The sequence below is a fragment of the Castor canadensis genome, chromosome X, assembly GCF_047511655.1.
Source record: "Castor canadensis chromosome X, mCasCan1.hap1v2, whole genome shotgun sequence".
NCBI classification, from domain to species: domain Eukaryota; kingdom Metazoa; phylum Chordata; class Mammalia; order Rodentia; family Castoridae; genus Castor; species Castor canadensis.
This window is the reverse complement of record NC_133405.1, coordinates 42,079,716-42,098,614: the sequence shown is the minus strand read 5'-3', so window position 1 is coordinate 42,098,614 and position 18,899 is coordinate 42,079,716. Positions and strand designations below refer to the sequence as shown.

The 18,899-nt window shown below is 37.9% G+C and overlaps 1 protein-coding gene across 1 annotated transcript; it reads left to right on the top strand.

The window, feature by feature from the left end:
* Positions 1–7,449: 7,449 nt before the first annotated feature.
* On the top strand, positions 7,450–7,885 carry LOC109677633 (protein CEBPZOS-like). The gene has a single exon (XM_020153511.2). The coding sequence runs from the start codon at positions 7,456–7,458 to the stop codon at positions 7,696–7,698; it is 243 nt and encodes an 80-aa protein (XP_020009100.1). The 5' UTR covers positions 7,450–7,455; the 3' UTR covers positions 7,699–7,885.
* The last annotated feature ends 11,014 nt before the right edge of the window (positions 7,886–18,899 follow it).

Sequence of the window (18,899 nt, the reverse complement as noted above, 5' to 3'; positions counted from 1 at the left end):
AAGACCAAAAATCGTATGTTCTCCCTCATATGTGGACATTAGATCAAGGGCAAACACAACAAGGGGATTGGACTATGAGCACATGATAAAAGCGAGAGCACACAAGGGAGGGGTGAGGATAGGTAAGACACCTAAAAAACTAGCTAGCATTTGTTGCCCTCAATGCAGAGAAACTAAAGCAGATACCTTAAAAGCAACTGAGGCCAATAGGAAAAGGGGACCAGGAACTAGAGAAAAGGTTAGATCAAAAAGAATTAACCTAGAAGGTAACACCCATGCACAGGAAATCAATGTGAGTCAATGCCCTGTATAGCTATCCTTATCTCAACCAGCAAAACCCCTTGTTCCTTCCTATTAGTGCTTATACTCTCTCTACAACAAAATTAGAGATAAGGGCAAAATAGTTTCTGCTGGGTATTGAGGGAGGGAGCGGGAGGGGGTGGAGTGGGTGGTAAGGGAGGGGGTGGGGGCAGGGGGGAGAAATAAACCAAGCCTTGTATGCACATATGAATAATAAAAAAAAAAAAAAAAAGATGCACAATTTCAGCTAGATAGATGCAATATAGTCAAGAGATCTGTCATGCAATATGGTAGCTATAGTTAATAACAATTTATTATATAATTGAAAATTGATAAGAATGTATTTCAAGTTTCTTACCACAAAAATGGTAAGTTTATGCATGTTGACTCCCTCAACTAAGCTATCTAAAAATGGTATGTATTTCAACATCATATCATATACTATAAACATATACAACTTTTATTCATCAATTTAAAATTTTAAACAAGTAGATGAAGTATACATGTAATGTAAGAAAATTCAAAATATGGTAAGTTTCAAAACGAAAAGCAAAAAAGCCTCTTTCTGCCACCTTTAGTAGTCTTTCCAGAGAATCCTATAAAATATTTTACACAGTAGCATCCAGATAAATAAGAAAACAACATAAACCCACCTACACACAAACACACATACATATATAAGTATATATATATACATATATGTACATATATAGAGATAGATAGATAGATAGATAGATAGATAGATAGATAGATAGATAGATAGATTAGGCATGAACCTTTATTCCAAACCCTGAGGCCAGAAGTATGGTAATATAGTGCCTCTGACATTACTATGTAAATCTTCCAGTGAGCTTTGAGCCAACAAAGTCATAAAGTATACATGTTCAATATTATTCAAACACAAATTTATAGAGCAAAGCATTTTAGCACTCATGTTATATGGAATAAATGAAGATTACAAGTAGCTGCATGGCAGTTGACATAGGATTTTCTGCAAATGAGTTTCTGTCAGACTTTAAAGAAAATTTTCACTTTCAGAGCTTTTAGGATTAAGGAAATGCAATGCAAATAAGGTATTGTCTTTGTATTCATATTTTCTCTGACTCTCTCTCTCTCTCTCTCTCTCTCTCTCATGCACACAAAGAGGGTACTACATACACTGTTCTGCCTCTTATTTCTCTATCCCCTAAAAAACATATACTAGAGATATTTTCATATCCGTTTATACAGATCTAACTTATTTCTTTTTAATATTACTTTCAGCATTTCAATATATGACTTTACTGATATGGATTTAGCAAGTCCCCTATTAGCAATTTCTAGGTTTTCATTTTCTTTGTGTGTGTGTTTCTTCTTTTCTTTTTTAATAACAAAGTTGCAGTAAACAAATACTTCTTCATATCTCTTGGTGAAACTATTTTGTTTTTTTGAAATTTTGCAAGTATAGGTTTAGAGGAAACTCTGCCAATAGATTTTGGTAACCTTTAATGTATTGTGGGCTGGTCTTTTTGGATAGATTGCAATTTGGCCATTTAGCTATTTTTAAAAAATTTGCTGTTATAAATAATGTTCCAATTTTTTTAGTGGCACTGAGGTTTGAACTCAGGACTTCACCCTTACTAGGCAGTCACTCTACCACTTGAGCCACTCTGCGAGTTCCCATTGTAATTTTATTCATAAATCTCTATCTCTGTTTTAAATGATTTCCTTAGAAAAATATAGCTAGAAGTGGAACAACAGTTCAAATAGTATAGTGTATGGAGTGGAAAAACAGGATATATGTATTAAGGTCAATCAATAATAAAGCAAGCTAAAAATCATATATAATTCTTAACTATTCAGAGGTGTTTTAAGAGCACTGAATAAACCTGGACAAGAACATGAACAGTAGTTGCCTCTAGATGGAAGAATAATAATAAATATTTTCATTCTCTTTTTAACATTTTTCTATGCTTTGCATATTACATTTCTACAGTGAGCATGTGTAGTTTTCACAATGAAGACCAAAACTTTTTCTTTCTTTTTAAAATTTAGCTAGAAGGAAAAGATTCTCATTTTCATCTCCACACAGAAGTGAAGAGATATCTTTTAGTACCTACTCATATCTTACCCTATTTGTTACCCTTATGGATTCTCTGACAAAGTCCCAGAATACACTGTTAGCCTTAAGGTGTGTCATGTTCTCATACTCTCAGCCGAAGTTATATCATGCCTTTTCATAGTTCCTTAGAAAGCCTCTTTCTCCCTCTTTCCTGTTCCACACACACATACACCTTCCCTTCAGTACCTTTTTAATTCAGCTCAGTTAGGTTGGAAATTTGATCATTTGAATAGCACTTTTGTTTTTAGAATTGTCCCTATAGGGTTGGCTGGTGTACCTCTCAACTGCTGGCCCACTTGCTTTCCCTAAGACCTAAGGAATACTCATATCATTTATCAGAAGGACCAGGGCTAAAATGCTTAACTAGAGACTCTTCCTGCTTTGGGTCACTGCCTAGCATCAGCTTTCTTTTGCCTGATTGGTTTCAGATGGGTGTCCTTTTTCATGGGTTCTTACTTCTCCTGTTTGTTTCTTTGGTAGCAGGTTTACTGATATAATTCATATTCCTTATATTTCATCCACTTAAAGTGTACAGTTATGCCAGGCATGGTGGTTCATGCTACACAGGTAACAAAGATTGGGAGTATTGTGGTTCAAGGTTAGCCTGGGCAAAAAGTTAGTGAGACCCTATGTTAGTTAGGCATGGTAGTATGTGCCTGTGATCTCAGCTACACAGGAAGCAGTAAGTAAGGCGATTATGGTCTAAGACTGGCCCCAGGCAAAAACGTGAGAACTTATCTAAAAAATAACCTGTTGAAACTATTCCAGGAATGGGAGAGGAAGGAATAAAGGAGAGTGGTGGAAGGGGTGAATTCAAGTATAATATATTTGATACATTGTAAGAACTTTTGTAAATGCCACAATGTATCCCCACCCAGCACAACAATAAAAATATTTTAAAAAATAACCTAAACACAAATAAGACTGGAGGCGTGGATCAAGTGGCAGAGCACTTGTCCAGTGACCTCAAGGTCCAGGGTTGAAACACCAGTGCCACAAATAAATAAATAGCATAATTAAAGGCTGGGCATGGTGGTACATACCTGCCATCCGAACACATGAACATCTGAGGTGGGAGGATCTCACGGTTAAGGTCAGCCTAGTAGATACTGAGACCCTATCTCAAAAATCAAAAAATTTAAAGTATACAATTCAATGTTTTTAATTGTGTTATATGCAGAGTTGTGAAATCATCACCACAATCAATTAATTTTAGAACATTTTCATAATCTCCCAAAGAAATCCCATACCCTTAGTCTTAACCTCCCAATTCTCCTAGATCCCTCACCCCTCCTTTGGGACTTCCAGAGAAAACAGAGGTTATTTGTAAATGCAAGTTCTTTTACTTTCCTACCCCTGTCTGTTCAAAATGATGTTCTCAAGCCTGTCTTGCTTTTCTGTATTTCCATATTCCCTGAACTTGTACACAATCACATGTCCTAGCTGGGGGAAGGTTGCTTCTGAACTACATGCTACCTACCATGTTAAACATATTAATTCATGATACCAGGGCTGCAAACTATGGCCCAGGGACTGGATCTGCTCAACAGCCTGTTAATAAAGTTTCATTGGAATACAACCATACCCACTTGATTACAGATTTGTCTACAGCTGCTTTCATGCTACAATGGCAGAGTTAGGTAGTTGTAACCAGACTTTTTAAGATCTGAAAAGCAAAATCTATTCATAATGAATCCCTTTACAGAAAAGCTTACCAACCTCTGTTCTAGTGCATGCCCATCTATTGCTTGCTAGTATTCTCCCAAAGTTCAGTACTTGGTAAATTCCAGGCTAATGACATAAATGAGACAAGCAGCTGGACATAATGCAAAGGGAAGGGCATGGCAAACAAAGAGCATTATTTAGGGATGGAAACCAGGGCTTTCAGTCATTCAAGTGGCAACCCAGCTTGGTAAAGCACCAAAATTTTTAAGAGAAGACAGAAATCCTTTTGTGTGTGTGTGTGTGTGTGTGTGTGTGTGACAGCTTCTCACCATGTAGCCCAGGCTGGCCTTGAACTCATGATTCTCCTGCTTTAGTCTCACAAGTGTTGGAATTGCAGCCATGTACCACCAGACCTGACTAGAAATCCAGGTTTTTGTATAAATTCACCTGTTTCTTTATATGTTGACAAGCACTGCTCAGGTCAAATAAATCATGTCTTCAAATTACCCATTTACAGCTTCTGTTCTAAGCTCTGAACATTCTAGAGCCAGTTTGTAAATCTGAGCCAATGATCACCATTCTTGCTAACCAAGAATGCAAGCAAAGAACAATGGAGGTCAGTAAAATGGCACGCTCTGGTGCTGATACCTATAGGAGTGCTTGAAATGAGGATCAGAAATGAAAACAAAGAGAAAAGTCCAGCACTTCCTTTGCTGCCTTGTCTTACATGACTTCTCTTGTGGCTTTTGACACTGATGGCCAGTCTCTTCTTGAAACTCCCACACTTTTGGGATTTTTCTCCTCCCTTTCCCTTTCTAACTGTCCAACTAGCTTGTTTTACCATTTATTTCTCCAGACCCCATCTGCTCTCTGATATTTTCTCTCTTCCATGAAACTGGGTTTCTCTGTTTCCTATTGGCATTTAGGTATAGTCCGTAAAGGGATCAAAGAATTTGTTCTTGGTTATGTTGTTCTTCCACCTTCCTCCACCTAAGAGTGACAGATTTTAGAAAGTTACAAACCTTACATTGACATCTGGCCTAAGCCATGTGCTCCAAGTTTGCTAGAAAGCCACACTGAGTTTTCCCCTCTCTACTAAAGTGATACTTTGTCCTCTCTCTACTGCTTTCTTCAAATCATTCCTATAGGGAATCTCATGAGGGGAAGGACCAACTGGGAGGGCAAGATTTCAGCATCCCCAGATCCTATAGACAAATAATACTAGCAAATTGTCATTCTGATATCTAACAGAAACCTGCTCTCTTGGCTCTCTTCTTTCCTCTCAGCTGTTCCATCCCAAGATCCATTACTAACCTCTCTTCTTATATTCATTAATTAAAAGCTGCTGTGACCTGAGGTACTTTCCTTTCCCCTTTCTCTTTGTATTCTACACACTCCTCCTATTTCAAACAGTCTGTGGCCTTAAATATAACACAGAAGTCAATGAATACAAAATATTTATCTCTGGCCTAGATCTTTCTTTGTTGTTGTTGTGATGGGTGGGGGTACATTGTAGCATTTACACAGGTTCTTATAATTTATCAAATATATCATACTTGAATTCACCCCCCTCCACTGTTTTCTTTCATTCCCCCTCCCTCGGTTCCTGAAACAGTTTCATCAGGTATCATTTTTGCATTTACATACATGTGTATACATTATTTGCACCACATTAATCTTCCTATCCCTTTACCTACCACCTACCCTCTTCCACCAGTTCCACCCCCAACCATAGGCAGAATCTGTTCCTCCCTCCTGGTCTCTGATTTTGAAGAAGAAAAAAAACATAAAACATGAAAAAGATGAACATGATGTTTTTGCCAGTTTGAGATAAAGATAGCTGCACAGATTCCTTGTGTTGTTTCCATGCATATATGTGTTACAACTCCAATTGATTCTCCTCTTCCAGTCTTCTTCACTCTCCCCTAGTCCCCTTCCCATGGTGCCCCCAGTCAGATTTCTCTATTCATTCCCGTACAGTCAGCACATCAACCACATTCAAGTTTTTAGTTTCCTTCCCTTGTCCTATCCCTCCCATGTGTGGTCTCCCCATAGTGTCACCAGTGTCCCATAATATTGCTGCATTTGTTTTAGGTCTATAATCTGCATATGAAGGAGAACATGAGACTTTTGGCCTTCTGAGCCTGACTTCACTTAAGATGATGTTCTCCTGTTCCATCCATTTACCTGCGAATGACAAAATTTCTTTCTTCTTTGTGATAACCTAGATCTTTCTCTGAACTTCAGACTCATATATTTTTCTGCCTACTTGACATCTGTTTGCTTGTCCCATGGGGACACAGCATGTCCTAAAGTAAATTCATCTCTAACCACCCTCTTCTGTTTAGTCTTAGTGCACCGCACCACCACCCACATCCAAGCCTGACACCAGGGAATCACATTAGATTTCTCTCTCTACCTTTCTCTACCACAATGTATCACCCACTATGTTCTGTGAATGCTGCTTCTTAAATATTTCTGAAATCTGTCCACTCTTCTCCATTCCCATTGCTAATACTTGCCCTAGTTCAGGCAATTATTGTTACTCACTGAATAAGAAAAAAAACAAACAGCTACTATAACAACCTACTTCAAATCTGATCTCTTTCAATCCATCATCTAGGTGGCCCCCAGAATGACTTTTTAAAACACAAATCTAGCTACATTTCTGCTTAAAACCTTCTATAATAATTCTCCAGAGGGTCAAGTTGAAATCTCTGTATGTGACAGAGAAGACATTCTGGCATAATTTCTGCCTACCTGCCCTGCTTCAGCTTTGGGCACTCTGTTTCCAATGGATTATGTCCCAGTCATCTTGAGCATAAAGCATTCCGAACTCTAAACACATCATGCTACACCTGACTTTCATGCCTTTGCCTGAAATGTTCTTCTTCACAACACGTACCTCCTTAATTCTATAGTATCTCTTTTCAGAGCTTTTTGTTGTTGTTGTACTTGGGTTTGAACTCAGGGCCTACACCTTGAGCAATTTCACCTGTCCTTTTTTGTGATGGGTGTTTTCAAGATAGGGGCTCACGAACTATTTACCTGGGCTGACAACAGGACTAGAAAATTGATGGTAGCATTAAGTCATGTTCATAGTCTCTTAAAACCTGGGTAAATTCAATTTAATAAATATTTATTAGATATCTTTAATGTATAAACTAATAATGCTACTAATATATTGTAATGGCTTAGGAGATACAAAACTGGATTTTGTCCTTGCTCTGACCTTTTGAGGCCTGGCATTTTCATCTTATAGACAGGAGTTAGACCACTAAGTGGTCTCACAAGATTTTTTTCCAATTCTGGTCTTTGGGTCTATGGACCCCTGCACAAGAGACTGTGTTAAAAATAAAGATTTATGGTATGGGTGAGCAGGCCTCAGGATGGCCCGTACCATGGAACCACTGGCAAAGAAGATCTTTAAAGGAGTTTTAGTAGCTGAATTTATGGGCATTTTTGGAGCATATTTTTTGTTTAATAAGATGAACACAAGCCAAGATTTCAGGCAAATAATGAGCAAGAAATTTCCCTTCATCTTGGAAGTTTATTACAAATCTATTGAACAGTCTGGAATGTATGGAACCAGAGAGCAAGACCAAGAAAAATGGCTGGGTAACAAAAATTAAGAAATTGGCAACTGACCAGATTAGAAGAAATACCATAGTATTGTTTCAAGATTAAAATTCCAAAGCTGACACGGATGAGGTTTGGAATATTTAAGACAAAATGTCAATTTTAATTCAGAGGCCTTATTCTTTGGACTATGAAAAAGTTGACTGAAGATATGATTACTGTTTTTTCAATGAACTTTTGTTTGTGTTATGAAAACAAAGAGGTGCTTGTTAGTTCAAAAAAAAATAAAGATTTATTTGTTTATTTATTTATTTATTTATTTATTTTTGTGGTACTGGGTTTTGAACTCAGGACCTACACTTTGAGCCACTCCACTGACCCTATTTTGTGATGGGTTTTTTTCCGAGATAGGGTCTCGCAATCCTTCTGAACTCTCCCTCCTGAGTAGCTAGGATTATAGGCATGAACCACCAGTACTCAGCTTTTGTTGCAGCTTTGCTAGGTAACAAGCTAGCTAATATCTGACAGACAGACATTCATACTGAGATGTGTGATAACCCCTTTTTGTCATATGAAAGAATAATACCAGTAAGAGTCAATGTTATATAATGCTTACCATGTGACAAGCACGTTTCTGTTTTCTCATAGTAACTCATTTACTTCTCACAGCAGTTCTATCAGGTAGCTACTGCTACCATACCCATTTAACAGGTACAGCACTGAACTACTATCACATAGCTCATAAGTGGCAGAGAAGATTCAAACCCAGGCATTTGGCTCCAGAGTTATGCTCTTAATCAGTGCCCTCTTGGTTTCATATTACCTTCCACAAAGTATTGCAGAATGAAGATGGGTCTTCAGATGGAACTTGTTCAAATCAAAGCTTTGCCACTTACTGTATCACCTAGAGCAAGTGAATTAATCTCTCAGATTCTTAACTTCCTCTTTCCAAAATGGAGATCATTTTAATAAAGATTAAATGAGATACGAAATATAAGTTAGGTGCATAGTACAGTACCTGGTGCACATTAAGTCATAAATGCTACCATTGTTGGTTGTTATAGTGCATAAAGACAATGACTCTTTAATGGTAAGAAATTAAATCTGCCTGTTAAATGAGTTACTTAATCTCTCTATTTTTCAATTTTTTCATCTATGAAGATAATAATAGTTTCTTAGAGTTACGTTAAGGATGAAATGAGTTAATAGATGTATGACACTTCAAGCAGAACATGACATTTAGTAAGTGATGCATAACTGTTGACTTAAGATAACAAATATATTTCCTTGAGACTTTGAGTCTTTTACCCATGTATCTGGTCCACCCTAAATGAAACATTTTTTTAGTAACACTTATGCCAGTCTGCTGCTGCTTCTTCTTTTTAATTGTTAGCATTCTTAAAAGCAGAGTTCTGACTTCTTTACTCTTAACTCCATAACCAGCAGTGTCTGGAACATGGTAAAATGGATGGATGGAGGATGTGTGCAAGCATGGACACATGGATGAATGAAGTATGAACAAAGAAACATAAATAATGAAAAATTAGGATGAAGTTCTGTGGCTAGTATAACATCTGCCAGTGGGACCAATTTTTATAACCAAACAGTAGAATGAAAATCTCCTTCCTGCCCCCTGTGAGGACTTATTAAATATTTAATAGCTGATACTTAAACATCAATAAGCAATGGCATATTCCATTTCTTTTAGTTCAATGTGCTACCTCACAGTACTTCATCTGAAAGCAAGCACAACAGAGCATTTATTTTGCCTCACATATCACACATCATCCAGAAACAGCTACCTTTTCTCAAAACATGGCAGCCTATAGGTCTGGAGTTGACCTAGCTAAGGAAAGCTAAAGTGGGCTTTTGTGCAGTTAGGGCACCTCTCAATTATGGAGTTGCTCAAAAACAAGCAAGAGTGTTCAATGCTGGATTTGCATCAGAATAATGGTGCGGAGTTTCTTAAATATGTAGATGCCCAGATTTCATAACAGTTTCACTCAATCATATTCTCTGGGTATAGAGGCCAAGGAATCTGTATTTTTAGATACAGCTGAAATGACTCCAATGTAGTGCCTTAAAGATACACAAGGTTGGCCAGTAGATGTCACTGAATCCTTTCTAGCCTACACTACCCACCTGTCGTGTTATCCTAACCTTTGCACATTTACTTGAAAACAAAAACTATAGAGAGTAGCTCTGACTATATATATCCTAGAGGCATCCATAGCTCAGGTCACATGGACCATGAGAAAGAACAAGAGTCCTGTCATGCAGAGCATCTGGAAACCAAATGTTTTCCTAGGCAACTTGGTGAATCAAGGGTGGCAGGCAATTTGGCCCATGCAGGAAGCAGCCCCCAAGCCTGTGGTTTTTCATTCTGTCCTCATGTATTGGCTTATAAAGCAAGATCGTCTGAAGAAGCCCCTGTTCCTCTGGATGCCTGGAAATAAATGGGACACAGAACCAGAAGCAATGATAGCAATACTTTAAGAACAAAGAAAATGAAGATATTTAAATTTTTTAATTGACTTCAATTTTTAATTATTCTTCTGGTTCTAGAGAAACAGGGAAAAACATACCAGAAAAAGATGCAGAAATGATCCCATCTGCTACAGAAGGCCTACACAGAACTTGACCACTAAAAAAAGAAACAGATTGTTCTTTGCTTCAGCAGCTCAGCTTCTCATGGTTCAATGTAGCCAGCCTCACCACAGAGGGATTCAGCAATTTGTTCGGAAATGTGGCTTTAGTTTAAAACACAAATAACCCCCTGCTATTAAACAGTTGTTGATTCCACCAACCCAGCACTAAATTTCAGCAGTCCTTTTCTGGGGATACAGGCACCATTCATTCACATACCACCCACCATTTGTTACCGTATTTAGGAAACTGAAATCAGGACTGAGTTTCCATTCCTCTTCTTTTATAGCCATCTCTCCCATGGCTTTTTTTCGAGGGTCTGCATGTACTTAACGTGTGATGTCTTAGTTAGCTCAGGCTACCATAACAAATACCAGAGACCGAGTGCTTAAACAGACATTTCTTTCCTCACAGTCTTAGAGTTGGAAATTCAAGGTCAAAGTTTGTTAGGCAAGCACAGTCTTCTTGCTGTGTTCTCACATGGTCTATACTCGCACATGTTTTAGAGGGGAAGGGGCAGTTCTTTTAAATGCCTTCTAAAAGCCATATCTCCAACCATAGTCTTGCTGGAAGTTAGGGCATCAGCATGTGAATTTTGGGGAGCACAATTCAGTCCATAGCAGGAAGTGTGAAATAAGTTCACTCTGTACTGGTTACCAACTTGTCTGAGTCTGGTGAGACAGAATAGCCACACATGCAACAAGTTACATAAATCAGATTTATTATTTACACATAGCCAGCAAGAAACAACAGGAGCCTTGAATTTATTATTAATCAATCCCCCAAGGCTCAGAAAGCTGCCTGGAGCAGATAGAGTCTTGACGCCCCCACCTACACCACAGATGAAAGACTCTAGCAAGCAGCCTGCCCTGAGCTATACCTCAGGGTAGTGTGATTCACTGAACTAAAGTGTTAAAGGACATCTTGTTTCTAGTGGGAGGTTGGAACACAGACTGGGATGTGTTAGACACCTCCTCCTTTAGTTGAAGATGCTGCATTCCCAACACATTCTATGGTTTTCTTGAGAACTACAAGCAAGAAAATGGAAAAAAGACTGGATTGGTGTAATGCCATCCATAGAATGGTCCTGTAGGATGACAAAATAGGAAGACTGAAAACATAAACCTAGGCCAGCAAGCAATTTCCAAAAAAGGAACAATTGAGAGAGAAACAAGCATTAGATAAGGGAAAGAGTTAACTGCCAATGTACCAATGTGCCAGTCTACACTCCCTAAGCCTCACCCTGAATCCCCACATTTCTATAGGCACCCAGCCAATAGATTTATGCTGCTATGTAAAGCTCATTTATCATCCTTCCAGGGAGGAAAAGGGGAAGTTGGATGAAACTGGGTACAAATTATCAGTACAATAAGTATAATATTTATACAATAAGTATAAATATTAGCTATGTGTCAAAACAGAAGAGACATGAAATACTTCTATAATGATGACTAGACATAGTCTAGTTCATTACCTCCTTTGATCATGAGAGTAAGCCAGGAGTTACCGTTCCCACTTCACAAATGAGGAAACAGAAATGTGCCTTCCAACAGGGCCCAAGGGTAAAAACTATGCTACTATTGAAGGCAATTCTGAAGTTTTAAAGAACATCAGCAGTCACCAATAAAATAATAGGGCCACATTGACCTTCTGGGCACCAGAAGTACTCTCATGTACATAGCACCAACAGAAGCAATACATTTCCCTCCACTTATTTCATATACATTTATTTGGTTGCCTTGAGTTGAAGTTACTTGAAATCAGGAACCTAGGCTTGTATATTATTGTATTGCCCATGAGGCCTACCATAGGGCTGAGCTAAAAGCATGAACTCTCTGAAAATCCGTAATGTTAATGATAGCTCTCTACAGTTTACAAAGTTCTTTCACATATTTTATTTTCTTTCTGGCAACCACACAGTAGCACATTAGGAAAGTTTACTTCATATTCTGTCCCTCATGATGTTTATTTTTATTCTATTTTAATGCACTCATTTTATGAATCATTTATTTAGAATTTACTGTTACTTTTTATCATAAATAACTAACACTGTTGAGTACATACTATGTAGTAGCAATTAAGACAGGCACTAGGACAAATGCTGATAGTGCAAAAATAAATCACATTTTCATGCCCTAAAGGAGTCTTGTGGATAGAAATTGTTGTGATATGATGAATGCCTAATAAGTGATCATTTGGCCTCTGAACTGTACTTCTCTAATGAGGAGAATCTAATTATACTCTTAGTACCTCATTCCATTTTTTAATAGTTCTTTTTCTTCTCTCTCTCTTTCTCTTTTAGCACATATTAATAGTACAGGGGGTTTCATTTTATACTTACATACATGAATATAATGGACTATGGTCAAATTAATTCCCTCTATTACTATCTTATGTGCACTTCGCCCATTTTAAAACAGATTTTTTGTTTGAAGGATTTTTTTTGCAGCACTGGGGTTTGTAGTTCTTTTTATATTCTGGATATTAATACTTCATCTGATAAATACCTGGTAAAGATTTTTTTTACCTTGTTTATTACAAGGTATTTCATTTTTTGAGGCTATTGTGAATGGGATTGTTTTCCTGATTACTCTCTCATCCTATTCATTATTCATATATACAAAAGCTAATGATTTTTATATGTTCATATTGTATTCTGCTAATTTGCCAAAGGAGTTTATCAGATCTGAGAAATTATTACTGGAGTCTTTAGGGTCTTTTTTGTTTGTTTTTGTTTTTATTGTTGTGCTAGGGGTTCATTGTGGCATTTACAAAAGTTCTTACAATATATCAAATATATCATACCTGAATTCACCCCCTCCATCATTCTCCTTTATCCTACCTCCCTCTGCATTCCTGGAATAGTTTCAATAGGTCTCATTTTTCCATTTACATATATGTGTACATGGTATTTCCACCATATTCACCCTCCTACACCTTTTCCCCACATCCTCCCATTGCTACCAACCCCTAGACAGATGTGAGGAAACACTTTAAATCCATGGAAATGTCCTGCTCCTCATCAAAAGTTCTCAATTTAATATCCATTAATGAAACTTACTTCATTCAATGTGTGGCAAGATGGCAGGAAAATTTGAACTTGTACTTCTCTCTGGGCTTCCACATCCACTGGTCAGACAGCATTTTGTTGCTAAGCAAGAGCCCTCCCCTTTGATCTATTTATTTCCTATCAGTAGGACTCATTAACTTATTTCTTCTTATAGTCTATAATTCATTACTGTATCTAATTAGGTAATAGAAATTTTTAATAATGGAGAAGAGGCAGGTTAAAAGGGATTATGGGCATGTTCTGACATGTCTAACTTTAAAAAATTTTAAATAAAGTGAGAAAATGAAGAACTTGTCAAAGAAGGGTCTTTTAAATACAAGATCATATCATCTGCAAATTTGACTTCTTCCTTTCATTTTGTATCCCTTTTATTTCTTTCTCTTGCCTTAATTCTCTGACTAGGAACTCAAACACTATATTGAATAAGAGTGGAAAGAGTAAACACTCTTGTCTAGTTCCTGACTTTAGGGGAAATGGTTTCAGTTTTTCCCCATTTAGTATGATATTGACTGTAGGTTTATCATGCATAGCCTTTATTATGCTAAGGTATGTGCCTTCTAAGTTTGTTCACAACTTTTTATCGTGAAAGGATGTTGAATTTTGTCAAAGACTTTTACTAAATCTATTGAGATAACCATGTGATTTTTGTCCTTGTTTCTGTTTATTTGCTGTACTATATTTATTAGTTTATATACATTGAACCATTCTTGCATTCCTGGAATAAAACACTTGATCATAATTATGATATTTTTTATTTATTTATTTTGTTTTTGGCAACACTGGGGTTTGAACTCAGGGCTTCACACTTGCTAGGCAGGTGTACTACTTGAGCCACTCCACTAGCAGGATGATTATGATCTTTTCAATGAGTTATTAAATTGCAAGTATTTTATTGAGAATTTTTACATCTAAGTTCATCAAAGAAATTGGTGTGCAATTTGTGTGTGTGTGTGTGTCTATATCTGGTATTGGTATCAGAGTAATACTGGCTTTATGAAATCAGTTTGTTAACATTCCTTCACTTTCTATTTTATAGAATAGTTTGAGGAGCACTGGTGTTAGTTCTTCTTTAAAGGTTTGGTAGAATTCAGCATTGAAACCACCCAGTCCTGGGCTTTTCTTTATTGTGAGATTCTTTATTACTGTTTCAATGTCATTGCTTCTTATATGTCTGTTTATATTCCCCTGGTTCCGTTTCTATAGGTCATCTAGAAATTTACCCATTACCTCTAGATTTTACAGTTTAATAGATTATACATTTTTAAAGTATTCCCTAACGAATCTCATTGGTGTTTGTTGTGATATCCCCTTTCTCATCTCTAATTTTACTAATTTAGGTTTTCTCTCTTTTGGTTAGTTTGGCTAAGGGTTTGTCAATCTTATTTATCTTTTCAAAGTACCATCTTTCTCTTTTTAATTATTGTTGTGCTGGGGGTACATTGTGACATTTACAAAAGTTCTTACAATATATCATGCTTTAATTCACCCCTTCCATCAGTCTCTTTTACCCCTCCCCCCCAATTCCCGGAAGAGTTTCAATCATTTTTGCATTTATATACATGTGTATACAGTATTTGCACCATATTCACCATACTTCATTTCTACATCCTCTCCCCACATTCTCCCTCCTCCAACTGGTACCAACTCCCCAGGTAGGACCTGTTCTGCCCTCCTGTTTTCCAATTTAGTAAAAAACAAACTGACATTTTTATTTGTTTAAGATAGCTATTCAGGGAGTTTCCTTGTGACATTTCCATGTATATATGTATTATAACCTGAATTGGTTCACCTCCTCTATTTTTCTCCTTTCTACCTTAGTCCCCTTCTTATGGTAATTTAAACAGGTTTAAAAATTCTATATTCATTCCTTATAGGAATTGCATTAACCATATTCACCTCCTTAACTTCCTTCTTTTGCTGTCCCTCTCTCATTAGTGACCACTCCATAGCATGACCTGTTTTTCATAATATTGCTGTATTTGTGTTAGAACTATATTCCACATATGAGAGAAAACATGAGAACATTGGCTTTCTGAACCCGGCTAACTTCACTTAAGATGATGTTCTGCAGTTCTATCCATTTACCTGCAAACAACAAAATTTCATTCTTCTTTATTGCTGAATAAAATTCCATTCAGAGGATTCCAAGATGGCGGCTAGAGGTAGGAAGCAGAAAGCAACCCTCCTATAGTGAAATCTTGGAGAGACGCTGGAGACACACTTTGCAGTCATAATCACTGAGAAAAGGCATAACTTTGACCCCTCCACATCTCCAGCCGGTGCAGAGAATCTCTACTTCACGTTAAACGGAGAAACGAGGAGGGCCCCCGGGGCCGCCAGTGGCCGGCGCCCATACGGCTTGGGAAGATGCAGACCAGGTGAGCTTCATGGTACCGTGGTACCCCCAGAGACAAGCCTGGGCCAGAGCAGCATAGCCCCCTGGACAGACTGACCTACACCCGGGAAAAAAAAAAAGAGAAACTGAGTAATAAGCAATAAGAACAGTTAAGACACGCTGGAAAGAGGGTGGGGTGCCCTGAGTGCTGAAGACTGGGGGAAGGGAATCCTTCACGGGACTGTAAATAAACAAGCCAGGCAGGTCGGAGAGGCTCTGGCGGGAGCGGGGCGTGCCCTGCAACCAGGAGCGGGGAAGCTTGTGAGAGGAGGGAAGACTCACTTCCCACGTGAACTGTAAACAAACATGGCGGCCGGCAAGAGCAGCAGCACCACCCAGTAAGCAGGAGCAGGAAAGCTTCTGAAAGTGGCACTGGGAGGAAAACTTCAGAGGAGAGGGGGGAAGACCCACCTCCCACATGAACTGTAAATAAACACGCAGGACTGACAACGCGGGGGAAGTGTCACCTTTCCCAGTGCTTGGAAAGGGGAAAGCCTGTAGCAGAGGCTCCCGCACAGGAGAATACTGAGCAAACAAAGCCTGTGGGACCAGGTGAGTGCTAGCTCACCCCAGAGATCTGCATAAATAACGCAGCCAGCTACAGGCTGAGAGCAGCAGGCAGGCAAGCCACAGTTGCAGATACCACTCTCAGAACTGTCTCCAGATGCTTTTTTTTCTTTTTCTCCCTACCTTTGATGAGAGAACAATCGAATTACACCTGCAAGCCGAAAAACGTACTGAAACTGTATTGCATTTGAACTGGGGACACTTGGTGGGGCTTTGTGTGTGTGTGTGTGTGTGTGTGTGTGTGTGTGTGTGAGTGTGTAGTTTTGTTCTACTTTATGCATCCCCTTTGATGAGACAACTACAGAACAACATCTGAGGCACCAACTCCAGGGCTGGAGATTGAGACGGACACCCAAATTATTAAGACTGAAACTGCATTGCATATAAACTTGGAAGTTTTTTGGTTTTTTTTTTAAATTTTCTATTTTCCATTTTATTTTAATTCATTTTTATATATAGATATTACTTTCATTCACTTTTTATTTTTTTTATCTTTGATTTTCAATCCTCTCTCTGTCTCTCTAATGTCTGTTCAGCTTACGGTCGATTAGTACACTAACACTCCCTGTTTATACCTTTGAAACTCTCTTGTCTGATACCTTGTTCTGCTTTCTCCCTCTTGTCTGTATATTTGTTTTCCCCTTTTCTTTAACTTCTTGCTTTCCATTCAGCTCACTCTTCCATTCTAAATATTACCATTGTTATTATTACAAGCTAGAAAATACTTAATTACACACAGTACAGGGACAGTAACAACACCAAGGACAATGACAGGAAGACAGAAAAAACAGGGAAACCAGTTTCCCCACAGCAAAAAATTAGTACAGGAGCCAGAGGGGAATGAAGAGAACAGAAACTCAGAGACAGACTCCAACAAAATGAAGATAAACTATGCCAAAGGACCCAATGAAGCCCACAAGAATAATTTAAAAGAAGACATACTACAAGTACTCAATGAGAATTTTATAGAGATGATACTGGATAGGGTCAACCAAAATGTACAGGAGACACTCAAGAAATTCCAAGACAATAAAAATAGAGAATTTGAAAAAGCAAAAGAAGAAATAAAGGAAACCATAGAAGCACTGTATAAACACCAAAGTGAAAGAGAGAACACAATGAATAAATGGATAAATGAACTCAGGACAAAAATAGACAACAATAAAGAAGAAAACTGCCAGGATATGGAAAACCTCAGAAAAAAGAACAAAACAGAACTGCAAAACAAAACAGAAGGCCAATCCAGCAGAATATAACAAACAGAAGACAGAATCTCAGAACTTGAAGATGAAATGGTAATTAAAGGAAAAACTGAAGAACTATTAATTAAACAACTCAAGACCTGTGAAAAGAAAATGCAAGAACTCACTGACTCCATCAAAAGACCAAACTTGAGAATCATGGGCATCGAAGAAGGAGAAGAGGTGCAAGCAAAGGGAATGCGTAATATATTCAACAAAATAATAAGGGAAAATTTCCCAAATCTAGAGAAAGATATTCCCATACAAATGCAAGAGGCCTCCAGGACACCAAACAGACCAGATCAAAATAGAACTACTCCACGACATATCATCATTAAAACAACAAGTTCAGAAACTAAGGAAAGAATATTGAAGGCTGTAAGAGAGAAAAAACAAGTAACATACAAAGGTAAACCCATCAAAATCACAGCAGACTTCTCAACAGAAACATTAAAAGCAAGAAGAGCGTGGGGTGAGATCTTCCGGGCACTGAATGAAAATGACTTCAACCCCAGGATACACTACCCAGCAAAGCTATCATTCAAAATAGATGGAGCAATAAAAGTCTTCCATGATAAGCAGAAACTAAAACAATATGTGACCACAAAGCCACCATTACAAAAGATTCTGCAAGGGATCCTGCACACAGAAAGTGACACCCAACTTAACCATGAAAAGGCAGGCAGCACCAAACCACAGGATAAGAAAAAGCAAGACAGTAGAGAGTAACATCAAGTTAGCTACACACAATCAAACCTTCAAACAACTAAGACAACTAAATGGCAGGAATCACCACATACCTATCGGTACTAACGCTTAATGTTAATGGACTTAATTCACCCATCAAAAGACACCGTTTGACAAAATGGATTAAAAAAGAAGATCCAACAATTTGTTGCTTACAGGAGACTCATCTCACTGACAGAAATAAGCATATGCTTAGGATGAAAGGCTGGAAGAAGATTTACCAAGCTAATGGCCCCCGAAAACAAGCAGGAGTAGCAATACTTATCTCTGACAAAGTAGACTTCAAACCTACATTGATCAAACGAGATAAAGAAGGACATTCCATACTAATAAAAGGGGAAATAGACCAAAAGGAAATAATAATCATCAATCTGTACGCACCCAATGTCAACGCACCCAATTTCATCAAACATACCCTGAAAGACCTAAAAGCATATATAAATGCCAACACAGTGGTTGTGGGAGACTTTAACACTCCATTATCATCAATAGATAGGTCATCCAAACAAAAACTCAATAAAGAAATCCAAGATCTAAAATATGCAATAGATCAAGTGGACCTAGTAGATGTCTACAGAACATTTCATC